The sequence below is a fragment of the Myxocyprinus asiaticus genome, chromosome 22, assembly GCF_019703515.2.
Source record: "Myxocyprinus asiaticus isolate MX2 ecotype Aquarium Trade chromosome 22, UBuf_Myxa_2, whole genome shotgun sequence".
NCBI classification, from domain to species: domain Eukaryota; kingdom Metazoa; phylum Chordata; class Actinopteri; order Cypriniformes; family Catostomidae; genus Myxocyprinus; species Myxocyprinus asiaticus.
The window spans coordinates 33,495,559-33,517,020 of NC_059365.1; the positions used below are offsets into that span (position 1 = coordinate 33,495,559).

The 21,462-nt window shown below is 37.6% G+C and overlaps 1 protein-coding gene across 3 annotated transcripts; it reads right to left on the reverse strand.

Annotated features, from left to right (window-relative positions):
* Nucleotides 1-2: 2 nt before the first annotated feature.
* On the reverse strand, nt 3-21,060 carry LOC127413081 (CCR4-NOT transcription complex subunit 6-like). Of its 3 annotated transcripts, none has more exons than XM_051649931.1 (12): nt 20,890-21,060; nt 19,256-19,377; nt 17,757-17,943; nt 16,220-16,305; nt 16,017-16,121; nt 15,256-15,324; nt 15,013-15,170; nt 14,472-14,626; nt 14,211-14,365; nt 11,198-11,428; nt 9,482-9,684; nt 3-4,821 (listed from the first exon to the last, which is right to left on the reverse strand). In XM_051649931.1, exons 2-12 carry the CDS (start codon nt 19,365-19,367, stop codon nt 4,609-4,611), a joined length of 1,674 nt encoding a protein of 557 aa, XP_051505891.1. In that variant the 5' UTR covers nt 19,368-19,377; nt 20,890-21,060; the 3' UTR covers nt 3-4,608. The 3 variants fall into 3 exon arrangements, with proteins under 3 accessions (XP_051505891.1, XP_051505890.1, XP_051505892.1); XM_051649930.1 differs by having other exon boundaries at nt 11,198-11,431; XM_051649932.1 differs by lacking the exons at nt 16,220-16,305; nt 20,890-21,060 and having other exon boundaries at nt 11,198-11,431; nt 19,256-19,383.
* Nucleotides 21,061-21,462: the final 402 nt, after the last annotated feature.

Consider the following 21,462-nt stretch of genomic DNA (forward strand, 5'->3'; position numbering starts at 1 on the left):
GGTCATGAAGCAGAAAGAATTTATTATCAACCATAGATAGGAAAATACATTAGTGAAAGGAAACTAAATGTACAGATTACTACAACTAAGAATACAGAAAACAGACAGAAAATACTTATTTACCATTCTTTTTCCAGATACTTTTTTTTAAAGAGCTGCCTATTTTGGATTTTATTGGAGAGATTGAACATTTGCTACATATTGTGAAAGGTTTTTTTTTATGAATTTTTTTATGTAGGGTTTGTATCTGTGCTGGCATTATTTCAAATGGTAAACAAGAGTTGATCCCATGTACTACATAATAGCTCATGAGTCATGACAGTATGTACAGTGTTAGTAACTCTATGAACTTATAAAAATAAAAACTGAGATAAAAATCAAAAGCTCCAGCTAATCTATCAGTTTTATTGCAGCAGGTTTTTAGTATAAAAAAAAATTAAGGCTGGAAAAGTTAATATTTATAATATAAAAAGGTAGGTGAGAAGTGAGCAAAAGGCAAAGAAACAAAGATTGGGGACAGAGAGAAAATATTTATCCATTAACTGCACAGTTTCTCACAAGTTTAAGCATAGATGTTTGATTTGTCTACTTTTGAAATAAAATATATCCAGTATATACCTGATAACAAATGATCCTGCCCTAAACTCACACTATTGATGGAGCCAATGCTGCTATGTCGGGCCATTCATACAGAGCAATGTTTTGAAAACGTCACCACGCCCACATTTCGTTTTCCAGGAAAATCAACCTACAAATGGCTTTACTTATAATTATCTCTGCATATTGTGCAGGGTTAACATCGGGGAAAAAAAAGTGACACTTCATCTTTAAGGTCTATAACAGAGAATGAGGCTACAGAAATTAGTCTCCAAGTACCTAGAGTGGCAATTCTATTATTTATGTCACTTTTAAGTGATAGTTCACCAAAAAATTAAAATTCTCTCATCATTTACTCACCCTTATGCAACCCCAGATGTGTATGACTTTTGATCTCAGCTCTGTAGGTCCATACAATGCAAGTGAATGGTGGCCAGAACTTTGAAGGTCCAAAAAGCATATAAAGCATTATAAAAGTAATCCATAAGACTCCAGTGGTTAAATGCAAATCTACAGAAGCTATATGCTAAGTGTGGGTGAGAAACAGATCAATATTTAAGTCCTTTTTTTTTTTTACTATAAATCTCCACATTCATTTTTCTTTTGTTTTTAGCAATTCACATTCTTTGTGTATATCGCCACCTACTGGGCAGGGAGCAGAATTTATAGCAAAAAAAGGCGTAAATACTGATCTGTTTCTCACCCAGAACTATCATATAGCTTCTGAAGATATAGATTTAACCACTGGAGTCTTATGGGTTACTTTTAGGTTGCCTTTATGTGCTTTTTGGGCTTTCAAAGTTCTGGCCACCATTCACTTGCATTGTATGAACCTACAGAGCGGAGATATTCTTCTAAAAATATTTGTTTGTGTTCAGCAGAAGTCAGTCATACATATCTGGGATGCCAAGAGGGTGACTAAATGGCAAAAACAAACTTCAGGGACAACCACTTAATAATGATTTAAATGCACTGATAACAATTAAAATACTTGAGCATTCGGTTACTTTAAATGACACCATCTCCACTGTCTAACAGGATGCGTCAACCTGCTTTCAATCACGACAATAAATTGCACGAAAAGTATCCTGTCTGTACACGACAGCACAAGGCCACTAACAAAGCAAGATTCAACATATCTGCTTGTGGGTATGGAAACTACTTCGTGTCTTTCTATCGTGACATCTTTGGAGCAAATTTACTTTAGGACAAATAAAATTGTTTGTGATAGACAAACCATGAAAACAAGACAGCAATAACGCAGGAGAATTCATTATATACACACCACAACTCGTGTGTTTTGTAGAAAGGAAATATGCAATACACATTTTATTCACACTTTACAAAAACGAATCTCATTTCTACTATAATAGCATTAACAATTCATGGTCATTTAAGACAAAACAAAACTTCGTGAATATAGCGAAGAGGTCCCAAATAACAAGTAACTGTTCAGGTTCTTACAGTTAAAACAGAAAGATTTAAAATCGATACTGCGGCATAGTGGGGGGAAAACTGATTCACGAAATGTCGAATGTGTGATGGTCATGCTGAACCAAAATACATCAAGTGCTGAAACACCACAAATAGACAATTGCCAGGAAGCATTTACATGTCTTACAGATGATATTTTGGTCCAAAAAGGTTTAAAAATAAAAAGGTAAATCCAAAGTTTACAATTGGCTTCACAGAAGAATGCATCAAGCTGGCACTACACAGGAAATATTATGGCCATTTAAGGGATATTCTGGACAGAGATAGAGTATTAAAGCACAATGGATTATACAAAATAGTATGGACATTAAAATGATTGGTGTATGACAGAAAAGTTACTGCATTTACAAATCAGTCATAAAATGCAGCTAATTAAATATGATGTCATATACCTGATGTCTTGCAACTCTTGGACCTCCAAAAAGAAAGTACATAAAACCCCCACCATGATATAACATTAAGGACAAGAGGTTGTAGAGTTGCTTACTGAAGGGAGTGCAAATCAAAGATACACAGCTGCACAACGTTACACTCTGAATAGGATAGAATTACAGGAGCGTTACTGATTTGACTTCTCACTTTGTGTCCCGCAGTTAAACGTCACACTAAAATAAGCTTGAAATGGATGACTGAATGGGCAAAACTGCAGTTCAAAGCTATACAGATACTGAAGAATGTGCTCTGAAAGTCACAAAATGAAATTACTATAGTAAAAAAAAAAAAAAAAAAAAAAAGAGTGAAGAGTGCAAAAGCAATGTAGCGAGAACCAAGAACAACCTCTTTGTCTTTTATACAAGCTGGTAAGTTTGATTAATTTTGATACAAATGTAGCTAACAATACAATCTTATTTTGAATTTGGATCATAATTTATTCTTAGTACAAAACACACATTTAAAAAAAAAAGTTCTTGCATGTGGCTCATATACAATCAAGTCAAGCCTAAATCTGTTTATATATTTGATTAAGTTTGTACAAAGACCTGGGAGGACCCCTCCGATACAATATATGGGGATTTACGGCTAGCTAACAACACGAACAGTGCTACAGATCTTTCGAGTGTGTGTGGTGAGAGAATGAACAAGGTATGGAAATCCTTTTCAGTCCAATAGAGTGAGAAATCGCTGGTTAAAAGACTCCATGGTTAGTCTTCTCATATAAAACCTTTCTTTCTAAAAAAAAAAAAAAAAAAAAACTCCCATTTATAACCACAGTGAGATCAATAGCCTGAAATACAAAGAAACAAAAACAGCCTGCGTCCATAGAACGGGTTAAAACAAGTGTGCAAAAAGCAGTGCTGCTGAATTGAGTCAATTAAAATAACTTGGCTTACATTTAGCGCAATTAAGCAACTCCCACCTGAACACGAAGGGAGAGAGAAAGACGAGTAAGTGCTTTTTACTCTAAACTTGATAAAAACATTCCATAACTGTGCGCAAGGTTAGCATGTCTAGACTGTTCTGAATATTGCACCACTGATGGGAGAATAAAACACCAGGAGATAGAGCACCGATGTAAAACAAGTTTGAGCACCACACAAGTGGAAAAGCTCTCCACTCTCCTACACTGCAGAGTTGGTCTGCAAGACACATTGGTCCCTCATTCAAACATGGGTCACATAAGTGTATACGGAGTGTAATAGAACTTCAAGCAAAGCACCTTTTCAAAAGCTGAACTTGAAAAGTGGACACTTAACTTTATATAAACAAAATGTTTGAATTGAAGATGCACATTATGTTGAATGCATAAACAAAAGACTTCAGATGAAATCTTGATTAATTGCAGAATCAGGATCAGAACTGCTGGTTTTTCATATTAAAGGGATAGTTCATCTTAAAATGAAAAAAAAACTTAATTTACTCACCCTCATGTCATTCCAAACCACTTTGACATTCTGTAAGGCAGAATGACAGCCTCAGTCCCCATTCACTTTCATTGTATGGAAAAAAGATGCAATGAAAGTAAAGGTAACTGAGACTAAAATACTTCCTAATATTTCCTTTTGTGGTCCAAGGAAGAAAGAAGTCATACAGGTTTGGAACAATATGAGGTTGAGACATTTTTTTTATTTATTTTCTTACTTTTTTGGGGTGAACTATCCCTTTATGGTCTGACATTAAAGCCATCTGTAAACCCTTTGAGTGAGTGACCAAGTGTGTTCCCCTCATGTTACAGTCTGTACAAAATTTGCACACTTAACCAATTAAAAAAAGAAGAAAAAAAAAAAAAGAAGAAAAAAAAAATCAACATATTAGCCTTTGGGAGGGAGTGATTCACCAAAAATCTTTCTAGACTGTTACAATAATAAAAAAAGATTTATAGCTTAACAAATAGAAAAAAACTCCCTGACAAATAGGAATATGTTTGGACCCTAAAAATGAATAAAGGTAGAAGTGAAAAACAAAACTAAACAAATATATAAAAAGAAATTGCTTAGAGGTTTTATCGTTTTCAGTATATTTCCAGAAACACTTGTGAGAGCTGGGAATCAGCCACGCCACCAGTGGCTGGAGGACTCACTACCTGTGTCCAGGTAAGTGAACTCCGTTGAGAGAGGGAGGGTAAGGCAGGACCAACTCCAGCTGTGCAAACAGGGAGAAGTGATCGGAGGGGATGTGGGGGTGTGGGCAACCACTGATATTGTTCTCCAGGAGCCAGTCTGTATCCAAGGGTCCCAGGACACCCAGCACATTCAGTTGTGGCTTAGAATAGAAGATGTAGTCAATGACACCCTAAAGGAGGTTTAAAAAGGAGAGGTGAGCACAGATGAGTTGTGATATGTACTAATACACAAAAAGAGCTTGTCAAATTTTTTCTGTGGTTAACCTGTCATGTTTTATTTTTTACGACTACGAAATCTTCCACTGTGTCCTAACAGCCAAGATGTGACAAATCACAACACAAGTAAATGATCATGGCTGAGAGCGAAACGCTGGCTGATTGGGGCCAGTTGGCACGGTTGCGGTTTCTTTTTCCACTGTGGTGCTGCGAAATCAGGATTTGAGTGTTGGCGACGGTGTGAGAGGTAAACATTGGAGCGAGTGCGCTATGGATAATGATGATCACATATACCAGTATTAGGACTGTATTTTCCCCTGGTTTTTACTCTGCTAAAGCCCAGGAAAGACATGTCCCATGTCTCAAAATGGAAAGCAAAGAGAAAAAGGCGAGAGGTTTACCTTCATATGTGGCTGAGGGGTTGTATATGCCATTGGACACAAACACACTGAAAAGTAAAAGTTTCCAGACTAGCTAAAATATTATACGATTAATATAATGAAATATTAAATTAGCTTTAATGAGCTAGCTAGCATAATCTACATCCCTGATGAAAAAGACGTGTAGAAAAATAATCACAGAATTATGAAGATGCACTAACACATTTATTTTTTTTATTTTTTTACCTCTCCCAAATGTTAGCAAACTTGGTCAGCTAACTAGAAACAATTGAATTACCTTGGAGTTGGCAAATTAGCACGGTTAGCTACCCGTGCAATCATACCGTGCTCAACTGGAAATGCTTCTGGAACCTTTCCTCACTGTGTTTAGAACCGTTAAGCCCGATGATAGAAAAATGCTTTACATTTATTTCTTGTTTCTGGTGTAAACAGTGTAACTGTAGGATTCTAATGGTTGCCAAACAACAATGCAACTTGCCACATTAATATAGAATTCAAGTGATGTATGGTCACAGGTGTGTGTATATAGACTAATTCACAACAGCTTTGAATATGGCTCAGACAATCGTATTTATAATATACTATTTTCAATAACAGTTCACCCAAAAATAAAGTCTTCTAAAGGCATACGTTAGGTTTAGCGCTAAACAATGCTCACGTGGCCACTGAGCGAGCTTCTCTCACATAACAAATGTCAATATCTTCACAAAAAAAATTACTTACATTTTGTTGTTTCACATGTTTCACATGGAATACTTCTACGATACTTTTGAGTGCTTTAAGCTTTAAAGTGAGTCACTATCAACAGTCATTGTTTTGAGAAAACGAACCAGAATATATTCATTGCATAAGAAAGTAAGTCATGGATTTGGAACACATGAGGGTGAGTAAATTATGACAGAATCTTCATTTTTGGGTGAACTATCACTTTAAGTTTTACATCTGTAAAGCAGCTGTTTTTGAATAATAAATAATATTATCTTTTGGTTTGTGTCCATCAAGTTCCATTTACAGTGCCAACAGAAAATCATCACACCCCTTTGGAATAGTCACTTTTTTTTTCTCTTGTCTTACAGCCTGAAATCAAAACCCATAAAAAAATAAATTAAAAAAAATATCCCAGCTTTATTTACAAATTTTGCCTTCCAACATTCAAGTAACGGAAAAAAAGGCTACATTTTCCAAAAATTTATAAATGAAAAATGTAAATAACAGGGTTTGAAAAGTGATCATACTCCTGGATTTAATACTTCATAGAGCTACCCTTTGCTTTAATGACAGCCATCAGTCTGTTTGTATATGTCTCTACTAGCTTCGTGCACCTAGATTGAGGACTATTTGCCCATTCTTCCTCGCAAAATTGTTAGAGTTCAGTCAAATTGTGGGGTGAGCAGCGATGGACCGCTGTCTTCTAGTCCATCCATAGGTTTTTTATTGGATTAAGGTCAGGGCTTTGACCTGCCCACTCAAGGGCTTTGACCTTTCTATCTTTAAGCCACAGCATTGTTTTTTTTTTGGTGGTGTGTTTAGGGTCATTGCTGTGCTAAAAGGTGAACCATCTGCCCATCTTCAATTGTCAAGGGGAGGGCCACAGATTTTCCTTAAGAATTTGGGTGTACATGGCAGCATCCATTTTCTCTTCAATCCTGACCAATTGCCAAGACCCCACTACAGAGAAACACCCCCACAACAATGTTGCCACCACCATGCTTCACAGTAGGTATGGTATATTCTGGGTGGTGTGCTGTATTTGGTTCTCCAAATATAGCGCTTGGAGATCCATTTTTGTCTGACCATAAAACCTTTTGCCATATGGCATTAGAATCCTCCAAGTGTTTTTTCACAAAGTGCAAACAAGACTTGGTGTGGCACTTTTTCAGAAGAGGCTTCTTTCTTGCTACCCTGCCATACAGGCCAGCTTTGTGTAAAGCTTGGGAAATTGTTGTCAAATGCACAGTCCAATCAATCTCAGCCATAAGGGCTTGTAAATCCTTCAAAGTTGCCTTTGGCCTCTTTATAGCTTCCCTGATCAATATCCTCCTCGCACAATCATCCAGTTTGGAGGGACAGTCCAATCTAAGGAATGATTTGGTGGTACTATGCACTTTCCACTTCTTAATAATGCTCTGAACGGTACTCAAGAGTGATAGTTAAAGCTTTTGAAATCTTTTTGTACCCTTCTTCTAACCTGTGCCTTTTCACAATTGTATCTCAGTGCCCTTTTGAAAACACCTTTCAAACCACGGTGAATTCTTGAAATCATTACCATGCACTACTAGTAATGAAATCCTCATGAAACAGCCCGTTTTATTCTGAAGTAATCAAAGCCACTACAAATGTCAGGTGGGGGCCAATTAGCCAGGTATGTGATCTGAAAGGTGATTGGTTGCACTTGAGAAAGCTTAAAACGGTTACTCTTAGGGGCTGATTACTCATCCAAATCAGGTACTTTACTAATTATTTGTTAATAATTGTTCAGAATATTTTACATGTTATTTTCACTTTGATGTTGAAGGTTATAACATGTTGGTGCCAGATTGGCTGGTTTGAGTATTTCCGTAACTGTTGATCTCCTGGGATTTTCACACACAACTGTCTCTAGAATTTACTCAAAATGGTGCCAAAAACAAAAAACATCCAATAAGCAGCAGTTCTGTGGATGGAAATGCCTTGTTGATGAGAGGTCAACAGAGAATGGCCAGACTGGTTTGAACTGACAAAGTCTACGGTAACTCAGATAACTGCTCTGATCTCAGAATGCTTTTCGGAGATGCGCATTGGTGCTGTCTTGGTGGCACAAGGGGGACCAACACGATATTAGGCAGGTGGTTTTAATGTTGTGGCTTATCGGTGTACACTATATTGCCAAAAGTATTCGCTCACCTGCCTTTAGACGCATATGAACTTAAGTGACATCCCATTCTTAATCCATAGGGTTTAATATGACGTCAGCCCACCCATTGCAGCTATAACAGCTTCAACTATTCTGGGAAGGCTTTCCACAAGGTTTAGGAGTGTGTTTATGGGAATTTTTGACCATTCTTCCAGAAGCGCATTTGTGAGGTCAGACACTGATGTTGGACGAGAAGGCCTGGCTCACAGTCTTCGCTCAAATTCATCCCAAAGGCGCTCTACTGGGTTGAGGTCAGGACTCTGTGCAGGCCAGTCAAGTTCTTCCACACCAAACTCGCTCATCCATGTCTTTATGGACCTTGCTTTGTGCATTGGTGTGCAGTCATGTTGGAACAGGAAGGGGCCATCCCCAAACTGTTCCCACAAAGTTGGGAGCATGGAATTGTCCAAAATCTCTTGGTATGCTGAAGCATTCAGAGTTCCTTTCACTGGAACTAAGGGGCCAAGCCCAGCTCCTGAAAAACAACCCCACACCATAATCCCTCCTCCACCAAACTTCACAGTTGGCACAATGTAGTCAGACAAGTACCGTTCTCCTGGCAACCGCCAAACCCAGACTCGTCCATCAGATTGCCAGATGGAGAAGCGTGATTCGTCACTCCAGAGAACGCGTCTCCACTGCTCTAGAGTCCAGTGGCGGCGTACTTTACACCACTGCATCCGACGCTTTGCATTGCACTTGGTGATGTATGGCTTGGATGCAGCTGCTCGGCCATGGAAACCCATTCCATGAAGCTCTCTACGCACTGTTCTTGAGCTAATCTGAAGGCCACATGAACTTTGGAGGTCTGTAGCGATTGACTTTGCATAAAGTTGGCGACCTCTGCGCACTATGCGCCTCAGCATCCGCTGACCCCGCTCTGTCATTTTACGTGGCCTACCACTTCGTGTCTGAGTTGCTGTCATTCCCAATCGCTTTCACTTTGTTATAATACCACTGACAGTTGACTGTGGAATATTTAGTAGCGAGGAAATTTCACGACTGGACTTGTTGCACAGGTGGCATCCTATCACAGTACCATGCTGGAATTCACTGAGCTCCTGAGAGTGGTCCATTCTTTCACAAATGTTTGTAGAAGCAGTCTGCATGCCTAGGTGCTTCATTTTATACACCTGTGGCCATGGAAGTGATTGGAACACCTGAATTCAATTATTTGGATGGGTGAGCGAATACTTTTGGCAATATAGTGTATATCTATGTGTGTGTTATATATATATTAGTACCGTTTTACTCATTCACTCAAATTACTCATATTGTGATGCAAGATTTTGGTCATACTGCCCATTTAATTTTTCTTACCTTGAAGTCAAAAGTGTAATTGGTGTAGGGCATGAGCCCATTCTCATAGACACTCTTCAGCTTAAAACCATGCGTGATCCGTCCATTAGACGTGCTGTTCTTGCCATTGCAGTTGAAGTTAGTCAGGCTGTCAATGTAGCGCAGCTCCTTGAAGTCTTTATGTGTACAATCCACCCCACCTGTGCTCAGGTACTCCACTACACCTACAATTACATTCAAAACATGTTTGATGCACACTATACAATTATTTTAAACAACACTTATCAAACAGATTGCTTAAAACAACATGACATCCAAACTGGCTAGATTTACTTTCTAAATAAATGTTCCTGTTTTGCATGATTCATCACTACATTTTTTCAAAATCTTTCCAAAAAATACAACTTTGTCTTGGAAACGACTTTCCCACTGATGTAACCAAGAAATCATAAAAAACGTTAACCAATAATAATAAAATACCCATCTTTTCACAATCCAATAAAATCCTGAAGGATAAAATCAAGTCCCAAGCTATGTTATTTAACAAAGTGAGAAAACGAGAAACAGAGTCTGTCTTTTAAGGTCTGTTCACACCAAACCTGTTTTTTTGGTACGAATGTTCATTCCGAACAAGCTTTTGTACGGTAACAATGGATTCGACGCAGCTATTCATAGAGTCCGACAAATCAGTGTGTTCTGATTTTTTTCTTCTTCGGACTGCGATGAAAACTGACTGACCAAAGAGAAGATATTTTTGTCAGCTTTTTGCAGCTGCTCAATCCAGCGTGTTGGTGGTGCTAATCAACTGGCAAACACCAACATTGGACGTGCAGCTGATACACACCGCAGAAAATTACATACTTAAAAATAAACAGCTGCAGTTCATGAACTCTTGGTACTGCAAACATAAACCCGTTCTGTTTTTGAAAGTCTGCTTATGGTGTTTTGTCTTAATGTGCATTGTTTAATATGTATATCAATGTGCCTGTTATATTCTCATGGCATTAAAAATAGCAGTGAGTTTCGGCAATTCATTTGCATCAAGCTCGTAGTAAAATATCCCATAAAAAGATTTGTTACATGCAATGTTTTAGACAAACGAATTGCACCACACTGCTATTTTTATAGCAAGGATAATATAACAAAGTATTGCAATAATTCAGATAAAGGCAGTGAGCCAGTATTTTCTTTTATATTATTTTTAATATGTGCATCATATTTTATACTAAACTGTTATTCTTAATGTACATTATTCCATGTACATTTATATCACTGTACCTTGTGTTATATTATCCAGGCATTATAAAAAGAGAAGTTGGGTTCTGAAGTCTGTTTGGAAAACACTTGTAGATAAATACATGTGCATATATAAATAACATATTTATGCAACAGTGCTCTTTACTCATCTCACACGCATTAAAAAAAAAAAAAAAAAAAAAAAAAAAATCACAGATTTATATACTCCTCAAAATGAATCAACACCACAGAAAAACATAATGAAACAGTTATGCCAAATTAGGTAAATAAATGCTTTAACAGCATTCATTATATTAATCTCTAACAGCTAAAGGGTTCAGACTGGAGACTGTTAACAGCGCCGCCTACTGTACAGCAGTGAAATAGTTTTTCATTTCACGTTTTTACATACTCTCTGTGAATAGACCCTCCATCAGAGGTTCGTCTCGCAAAATTTTTATTTGGTGTGAACAGGCCTTAACTTAGTTTAACAAGACCTACCTGAGTCAGGAAGTGAGTTGAGATCGGCACACAGCACCAGAGGAATGACATTGGTTTCTCCTGACACAGCAGAGAGCTTCAGACTGTGAGAAGCCTTGTCTATGATATTCTTCACTTCTGACAGGAACATCATAGTCTGCACCAACTTCACATCAGAGTACTCTGGGTCCCAGTGCATGTGAGCATTCGCCACTAGTAGGAGCTGTTTCTCCTTGCCATAAAGAGACTTACCTGCTGTAAGAGAAAAATCCTGTTATAAAAAACAGTTTTAAATTAACTGATGTACGCATCAGTTGAATCCAATGTTAAATGGATAGTTCACACAAAAATGAAAATTCAGTCATTGTTTACTCACCCCTGTGTTGCTATTACCCTATATGATGTTCTTTCTTTTTCTTAACACAAAGGGAGAAATTGTGAAAAAATGTGCTCAGTGATGTTTCTGGTGACCACCTCTTCAAACTTCAAAAGGACACAAAAGTATAATTCAGAAGTCTAATAAATTATTCCACTCATTATTGTTATGAATGCATATGATAAGGTTTGGTGAGAAACAAACCGAAATCTAATGTATTATTTATAGTGCTGTCAGTCGATTACATTTTTTAATCACATAATTGTTTGCAGTCATCGCGATCAATCACAGTTTTTAAAAGTGCTGCAATTTGACACACACACACACACACACTTATTTTCTTGTCAAAATGCATTTGTCCATGTTAGGAAAGAAAACAAGACAATATGTAACAATATAATGCTTTATTAACATTTTCCAAACAAAGCCTTCAACAAGAATAGCACCAATTCGAGTAACAAAATGTTTCCCAAAGTCTAGTGGGAGTTTGACTAATTGAAAGAACTAGTTTCCCCATAGGTTGCATATTCATTGCAATGCGCATTAAATCTCTTAAACTCTCATCCTCTGCAATATTAATCTGCCAGTAGATTGTGGCTTTGTTACAGCAATCGTGAAGCTGAACTCACCATGAAAAGCGCTTCGAGACAAAAACATCTCATTCTGCGTTTTGGTGATAGTTAAGACTTGACTTGCTTCTGTGGTCATTAAAATGCTCCTTGCAAGTCCCATCTGGGCTTGTTTTGTACATCATACAGCGCTAAGAGCTCCTTTCTCCATTTTATCACTAAAAGGGAAGCGCTATCAGAGATTCTTTTATTTACCGAGATAACCTCTGCGGCTCTATCATAGGAGAGTATTACGACAGTACCGCCCATAGAATGACTATGGGACCGCCGTGTTATGCTATTTTATGTCAAGCTTGTAGGCTCATCTTGGTAGAAGGGCTTTGGCACCGTGTCTGTTTTTGAAGTGTGCTTCAGTGTAATGACTCAGGGCAGACACATTACAAAGGTTCCGCCCTTCACACAAGTGTTTATGCCGTATTAACGGTAAATGAGTTAATCGCAATTAAGGAAAATTAACATGTTAAACTTTTCAAATGAATTGCATGCGTTAACGCGTTAAATCTGGCAGCTCTAATTATTTTGTGAAACCGTGGACCGACCATTGATCTCCTGTTCGCGTTCATGATAGGGCACGAGAGCAACAGTTCACGCAGCCCCCTCGTGGCATGGGCCGTTCAAGCGAAAACTCGTTTTGTTTATCTAAAAACAGGTCCGCCACAGTGATAGTAACTAAAGAACACAAAAGCTGCAAGCTGCACAAAAACCAGAGAACAGAACTTGCTATGTCTGTAGAGTTTGTAGTTGAAAAATAATGCATTTCTATGCCCAGCCTTATTTTTTTTTTTTAAACGGAGTACTCTGAAATCAAACAGAAACATAGGAGGCTACAGGCAGCCAGTCACACTGTGTCCTAACCTGATGGCAAATGACACGCGATATAAGGTATCTTTTCTATGTTAACCAGAGTTTTATCCTAACCAGCTGTGATGAGCGACGGTACATTAAATCGATCGCATATTTTCTATTTTCGGCATCGCACGGGTAACTCCATCCGCTGTGAACTGGCATCGGTCCAAAAACTCAGAATATTAAAGCCACCATCTCATGAGCTGAGTAAAAACTACTTGATTTTGGCAGAGAATGTTACACCTACCGAATGTTTTTGCGGAGGTCTCGCTCTCTTTAGGTCCGTCATAAATACTCACCGGTGCAGAATGGAGAAGAGGTGACAGACATTCCCGCCTACTCCATCTCTTCTGTTAGATTGAGTACTCCGTTAAAAAAAATTAAGGCTGGGCATAGAAATGCATCAACTCTTGGACTACAAACTCTTCAGACATGTTCAGTAAGTTTTGTTCTCTGGTTTTTGTGCAGCTGTGCTGTGTTCTGTTGTCATTACCGCAGTGGAGGACCTGTTTTTAGATAAACCATATTTTCGCTTGAACGCCCCAATGTCGCAAAGGGGCTAAGTGAACCGTTGCTCTCATGCCCTATCATGAACGCACACAGGAGATCAATGGTCATTGAACATTTTTACTAAATGATACATTAGATTTCAGTTTGTTTCGCACCAAACCTTATCGTATGCTTTCATAACAATCATGAGTCTCATGGAATAATTTATTAGACTCCTGAATTATACTTTTGTGTCCTTTTGAAGCTTGAAGAGGTGGTCACCATAAACTGCCATTGTATTTTTTCACAATTTCTCCCTTTGCATTAAGAAAAAGTCATATGGGGTAATAACAACACATGGGTGAGTAAACAATGACTGAATTTTAATTTTTGAGTGAACTAATCCTTTAACACACATACTGTATCCTTCAGTTACAATTGAAAAATTATTTATTGTGATTTATTGTGCTGCGGTTTTATTAAGCAATAAGTCACTGGAGGCCATGAGTTGAAGTAATTTTTCCATGATTAGGGTTAATATAATTTCCTTTTTTCACATTACAGTAATGGGAATGAGATATTTTGCATTACAGTCCTAAGAATGGGGGAAAAGCGTCGTGAAAAAAATTATAACAGACCTAAAAATAGGATTCATTTTCTTTACCCAAAATTTTTATTTTAAGCTTTAACTCACATGACACCTCCATTAACTCCTCCTTTAGCTCCAGCAACACAGCCACCCCGATGTTGTCCTTGGTCATGACCCGATTTAACATAGCCTCCGAGCCCTCTGAATTGGCCATAGCCAGCTGGTTAAACTCCACTGTGTGTTTCTGCACCATGCTGAACCTGACAGCAAGAAAAAGATGCAAACAAACATGCAACTCAGACATCAAAGAATTACTATGAGAGCTGCTAGTGACACTGATCTGTAAAACAAATGGTGTTTACTTACTTTTCAGTCTTGTAGAATATTGCACATCCATCTACATGTTTTCTGTCTGATTCAGACATGGTTCTGGCGCGGGACTTTGGGCTGAAAAATCCATCATATCCCTGTTTATTCAGCTCCACAAGGAAGTAGTTGTAATACTGTTCTGTCTCCACTTCCTGTATGTGAAACAGCAGAATAAGTGACTCTGACAAACAGTGCTGTAAGGGTCTATACACACCGACTATTCAAAGCTACCTGTTGTGCAACACAGAACTGAAAAAATGTGACCTTTAAAGAAAAGTAAATAAAAAAAATAAAAATAAAAACACTAGGAGACCTATTTCGACTTTGGGCTTAAAGCTGAAATGTGCAAGCCCAAACTAGTCTTGCACAAAATAATTATTGTTGCCATTTCGGATTTGTCGGGATGCTCAAAACAATTAATATGCTTTGAAAGCAGCACAGAGCCACAGTGTTTAAACTTTATAAGATGGGATAGGAGAAAACATTTTAACATTGAAAAATGTACACACTTCAGCAGCTTTAAATGAATTCTCTTTACCTGTAAGCTGACAATGTCTGCATTGCAGCTGAGGATCTCCTGCATAATAGCCTTTTTCCTGTAGCTCCAGTTAAGGGCCCAGGACGGGCAGTAGCCGTAGAGCTGGCGTGTGGCATACTTATCACACAGCACATTGTAGCACATTACTGTTAAAAGGGCTAGAAAAATGGGTGATATAACATCAGTATTCTCCTGCTTCGTTCAGGTTTAAAATTTTGTTCCACTCTTTGAAGAAATGTCTACCTGTTGGTCTTGTCCTATCAGGCTTCTCCAGCACAATCCAGTTCCTGGATGGAGGTTGCTCTGTTGGGACTAAGCAAAGCATATGCATTTCAGGACTATATCAATTTGAATATTTATGTACTGCTTTCCTTTTTAGAGGAACCATCATTTCAACTTAACAGACATTGTAGTAGCTAAACACTGAAATAAAGGGTTTTACACACTGATTAAACAACATAAAAATTAATAAACATTCTACATCATGTTCATTTATATGCACAAAATACCAATACATTTATATTATACATCTATTTTTTCCCCACAACATTTTAATACATGGAAAAATGTTGCGTGGCGACTTCCATTAACATTTTTGCGTGATGGTTGAATTAGTTTGGAATCGATTCATTGAAATGGAGAATTTGAACTAAAAAGAACTTTCCAACTCAACACTATTTTTGCAACTAAGGTTTAAATCAAAGATGCAATTAAAACATCTGTCTTAACGCTCTCATACTCGCAAGTCACCGGACAAAGAAAGACTGCAAAACTTTAGGACACTTAATAGCCAAATGAAAAGGGCATTAAAATAACTGCAGTACTCACAATATTGCTTAATTTTATATACCAAGCAATATCATGACAAACACATTGTAAATATATTTGATATAATCGGCCAGCTCGAAAACAGACACCGTGTAAATTTTAGATAGGACACAGGAAAAAAAATAAAGAATCGACATGGACAGATGTTAAATGGCTAACAGGTCTGAGACACCTACTGCGCTTGATAGCACCAGCAAGATTGTCCAAAAGGTAGTTCAGCAGTCGGCGAGTGCCATCTGGCTCCTGGTAGAGGCTCATAATTTCTTGAGTAAGTGGATTGCCTGTAGAGATCCATACAAATGATAATAAACATCAGTGACAAATGCCCTCAACACTGTAATGATCTCAAGATGCTGCAGTTACCAAACCAAGCACTGACCTTTTAACCCCAGTGTTTGTAACTGAAACAGTTTCCCCAATTCAAAAGGCAGAACCCTCAACTGGTTGTTATTTAAAAGCAGGTCCCTGAGGAACACACAAATGAATTGTGAACAAACAATTCAATGTTGCATAACAGAACAAGAATTTGGTTTGACTTCACTGTCTTAAATAATCATGTTATTAAATGTATGTGTCTGGGGGTTTCAAGAAAAAACAATCACTTTTTTTCCCTGCCATTACAGAGCTTCACTATATCGCCATCACTACAATGGAAGCAACCGATGTTGCAATTCATTTGGATACAATTATTTATTTTACAACGGACAGAGAAAATAACGTGGCTGGAGTAGTTACGCAAAGTGTCAATAAAAAGTGAGGTGTCTTTCAACTGAAGGTGCATCAGGCACTTGCAGTGTATACATCTACGTAATTATAAGAGTTTCTAAACCAGGGCTCGATTCAGATTAATTTCGATGTTTATCTCAATTAGGACTGGGAAAATATATTGATTTCCCTATGCATTGCGATCTTCATTTGAACGATCTCAGTATCGATTTTTAAATCTCAAGACTGATCTTTTACTTTATGCTCAACACTTATGAGACCAAATTTCTTTCTATGCAACTAAAAATGCATGTGATTAACCACTGGCTAGTAAATGCTCAGATTTCACTCACCAGTGATTGAGTAGTATAGTGGAAAAGCAGTTCAACATCCTTTCACTGTATGTCAAGAGTAAATGTGTGGTTTAATTCCTTCTGTGTAATGTGTGTCCAAAGACAAGATCCACGCAATCCATTTGACACTGAATAATGTCTCTTTTAATATCGTTTCTGTTCTTTACAGTCAGTTGTTGATAAATGACAACAAAAACAACAAAACATACATTTAATTCTTCTCACAAATAGCACGGATGGGGATAGCAGCCATTCTATTATGCGCTCATTTACAGTCGCTCTTTACAGAACTGCCGATTTTATTAAAGAGACGGTACCAATTAGCACCATTCTACAAATCAAAGTAAATACTTGAACAGGGTTTAAATTGGCATTCCGGCACCTCCGATTCCAAGAAGAAGAAAAAAGGTTTAGTCTGTGACGTATCAGAACCTGTTCTGCTATATTCGCCAAGAGTGGCACTGTTTTAACCAGTGAATTTCAAATACTTTTCCAGCTCATTGTGATTAATGGATAATGAATGATTTTAGATATTCATTTTATAGATATTGCACTTAGAGCAATTTCTAGGCAATTATATGCTATAGACTAATAAAGGCTTATATTAACTACATACATTTTCTACACTTCTTAAGGTTTTATTAATTTCCATGACTTTTCCAGGCATGGAAATCACAATTTGAAAATTCCCTGCTATTTCCAGATTTTCCATGACTGGGGGAATCCCATTATAATGGCAGTGCTCTAGTTTTGATGCGTGCCATTGAGAAACAAGTTTATTACTCAATTACAAACACATTAAATGGAACAAATTACCCGTGGAAAGAATTTAAGCAGCTTTTGCTTTAGGTAGCTCACCTGAGAGACACCATGTTGCCAAGCTCTGCTGGCAGGCTCCTAATCTTATTGGATGATAGATCCAAGAACACAAGGTTGTGCAGCCTGGCAATGTCAGGTGGGATGCGTGAAAGACAGTTGTCACTGATGTGCAGAGCAGTGAGGTTGGTAAGAGACCAAAGGGTTGAGCTAAGACTGCGGACATTACCTGAGACAGACACAAACAGCAACATTTTAAGAATGCATCAACAATATACACTGGTGGCCAAAAGTTTGGAATAATCTACAGATTTTGCTCTTATGGAAAGAAATTGGTACTTTTACAAAGTGGCATTCAACTGATGACAATGTATAGTCAGGACGTTAATAACATGAAAAATTACTATTACAATTTGAAAATAATGTTTAGAACTTCTTAAACTACTTCAAAGAGTTCTCATCAAAAAATCCTCCACGTGCAGCAATGACAGCTTTGCAGATCCTTGGCATTCTAGCTGTCAATTTGTCCAGATACTCAGGTGACATTTCACCCCACACTTCCTGTAGCACTTGCCATAGATGTGGCTGTCTTGTCGGGCACTTCTCACACACCTTACAGTCTAGCTGATCCCACAAAAGCTCAATGAGGTTAAGATCCATAACACTCTTTTCCAATTATCTGTTGTCCAATGTCTGTGTTTCTTTGCCCACTCTAACCTTTTCTTTTTATGTTTTTCTGTTTCAAAAGTGGCTTTTCTTTGCAATTCTTCCCATAAGGCCTACACCCCTGAGTATTCTCTTTACTGTTGTACATGAAACTGGTGTTGCGCAGGTAGAATTCAATGAAGCTGTCAGCTGAGGACATGTGAGGCGTCTATTTCTCAAACTAGAGACTCTGATGTACTTATCCTCTTGTTTAGTTGTATATCTGGTCTTCCACATCTCTTTCTGTCCTTGTTAGAGCCAGCTGTCCTTTCTCTTTGAAGACTGTAGTGGACACCTTTGTATGAAATCTTCAGTTTTTTTGGCAATTTCAAGCATTGTATAGCCTTCATTCCTCAAAACAATGATTGACTGATGAGTTTCTAGAGATAGCTGTTTCTTTTTTGACCTAATATTGACCTTAAGACATGCCTGTCTATTGTATACTATGGCAACTCAAAAACAAACACAAAGACAATGTTAAGCTTCATTTAACAAATCAGATAGCTTTCAGCAGTGTTTGATATAATGGCATGTGATTTTCTAGTACCAAATTAGCAATTTAGCATGATTACTCAAGGATAAGGTGTTGGAGTGATGGCTGCTGGAAATGGGGCCTGTCTAGATTTGATCAAAAATGACTTTTTTCAAATAAAGATGGTGCTGTTTTGTTACATCAGTAATGTTCTGACTATACTTTGTGATCAGTTGAATGCCACTTTGGTGAATTACAGTACCAATTTCCTTCCGAAACAGCAAAATTTGTACAATATTCCAAACTTTTGGCCGCCAGTGTACATAGGCTTAAATTTAGAAAGATTTGACTGCGTGACACATACCAGTTATTTCAAGCGCATCCCAGTTGGATTTTTTCCCACTGTTTGCCTCCTCACTAGACATAATAGTGTACATCCGCCTGGTATCAGACGGGTCATATTTCTCCTTGGGCATCCCTAGACCACTGTGTGGGGTACATACAAAGTCAGACTTATTCGACATGGCATAAAAATATTTATATAAGACATAATTTAGACATCTTAAATCCTTCTGAGTGATGTTTACTGTCCAGTCCAAACAAGAACACAACAATTCAAATTGATAACAGACCTAAACTTGTCTATTAATAGGCCTTCTACTTTATAAAACTACTTTATACAGTACAGAGATTAGCACAGTTTCCATTAAAATCATCAACAGCAGCAGCTCTCTCAAACAAGTAAATAAAAAAATGAAAATGGACTCATGTCAAGCAGTTCTCTAAAGGCTGGATATAAGAGCTGGTGAAATGTGATTAGATAACGTGACAACCTATTGTACACAAACTGTATTCAAGAAACCATGGGTGTGTCTCACAACCTAGTGAGATTCCTACCTAGACAACCTTGAGGGTGCATTCCATTCAGAAGTAATCATCCCTATTCCCTTCAAAGACTTTGCTGAAAGGTGTGGGGCTCAATAATAACGTTCACTCACCTTTTAAGTCATTTTTATTGGAAATTCTGTTTGGCGCGATCTTACAGCATATCTATCATAACTGTTCTCCCTTCTAAGGCCAAGTATTCCCTTTTGGAACGCAGGTCAGTGAAACTGTTCCAAACGATTCCAATAAGGTCTAGTTAGGCAGTTTGGTAGATTTTGAAACAGACCCTGCTCCTTTTTTTTTTAAGCAACTCTGACGTCTCTCTTGCCTTGTTTGGGCCATAAGCAAATTGCTTTACAAATGAACAAATAAACACGCAGACAAAATTACTTTGCTAACACAAAGAGTCAAAGCAAACAAAGATTCTCAGTAGTAGAAGTAGAGCACAGGTGTTAGATCCATCCAAAATAACCACGTTTCAAACGCTACAAGCATTAATTAGATCACCTTACATTAATAACTACCCGTCTAAAATATATGATACTCACATTTATATATATATATATATATATATATATATATATATATATATATATATATTTAGCATGTCGACGGAAACATATGGAAAACCTTACACACAGTAGCATGCAAGCTAATAAACTAGAGGTGTGCTATGCCAATGACCCAGTTACACTTATTAATGTGGGTCAATATTGTAAACCACAATCTCCACAAAGTGCTGTAGCAATCATGCTAATCACTCACTTTTACAAAGTAATAAGCATACATGGTTTCTGTTTACATGATACACGTGTTCTTTTTGCTAAGCTAACCTAGTTTGCTAGCAGCATTAGCCACAGGCTGCTAAACTTACAACCCACAGAAACGTTTAGACTTTAATGAACTCATGTATGACTCGATTAACTACCCAGGTAAATGTTTAGAAAACAGTTGCACATAGTAACGTTACTTTTAGCAGATAGTGTTTACTGGATATGAACAAAGAGACATGGGCTAACTAGTTCAGCTCTAGTTAACTTAGAAACAAACCCAAACAGGAAGCCAGATCAGCAACACGTTTTTTTTGTTTTTTAATAACATTTTTAAACTTACCTCCAATAGCATACCAACTCCTGATGTCAGCTGTGTCTCACTTTGGACTTTAATGTATTCGGTAGTGCAGGCTGTGCGGTTACGAGAAGCAGCTCAGCATCATGGCGGAGGGATTTTGTACAGCTGTTGGTGCAGCTCTCCAAAACAAGGTTCCATGTGCCCACATCATACTGGTCGTGTCTCAAAACCTAATGGAGTTGCTGTCTATCTAGAAGGCAATCTATGATGCTCTAAAATGATGTCTAGGTAGCTTGCTCACTGGGCTTTGAGACATATTCATATCCTGCTATGGACGTTTCATTAATAGTGTTGACAAAGATGTTTTGTAGACAATTAGGCATATTCCAACACAAATTGATTTTATTACAATTAAAAAGATTTTTTTTCCTTTCTACAGCTGTCTTTTTAGAGTTGCAAAATCCCTATATACAAATAAAACTGACTTAGATATGTGATAGCGCTTCCATTTTATAAAAATATGTAGGAGATTGTGCACATTGCAATGAATTTGATGGTTGCTCTAGATTTACTTAGTGATGCAGCTTTGAGGAATTTATCTTTACTCGCATAGTC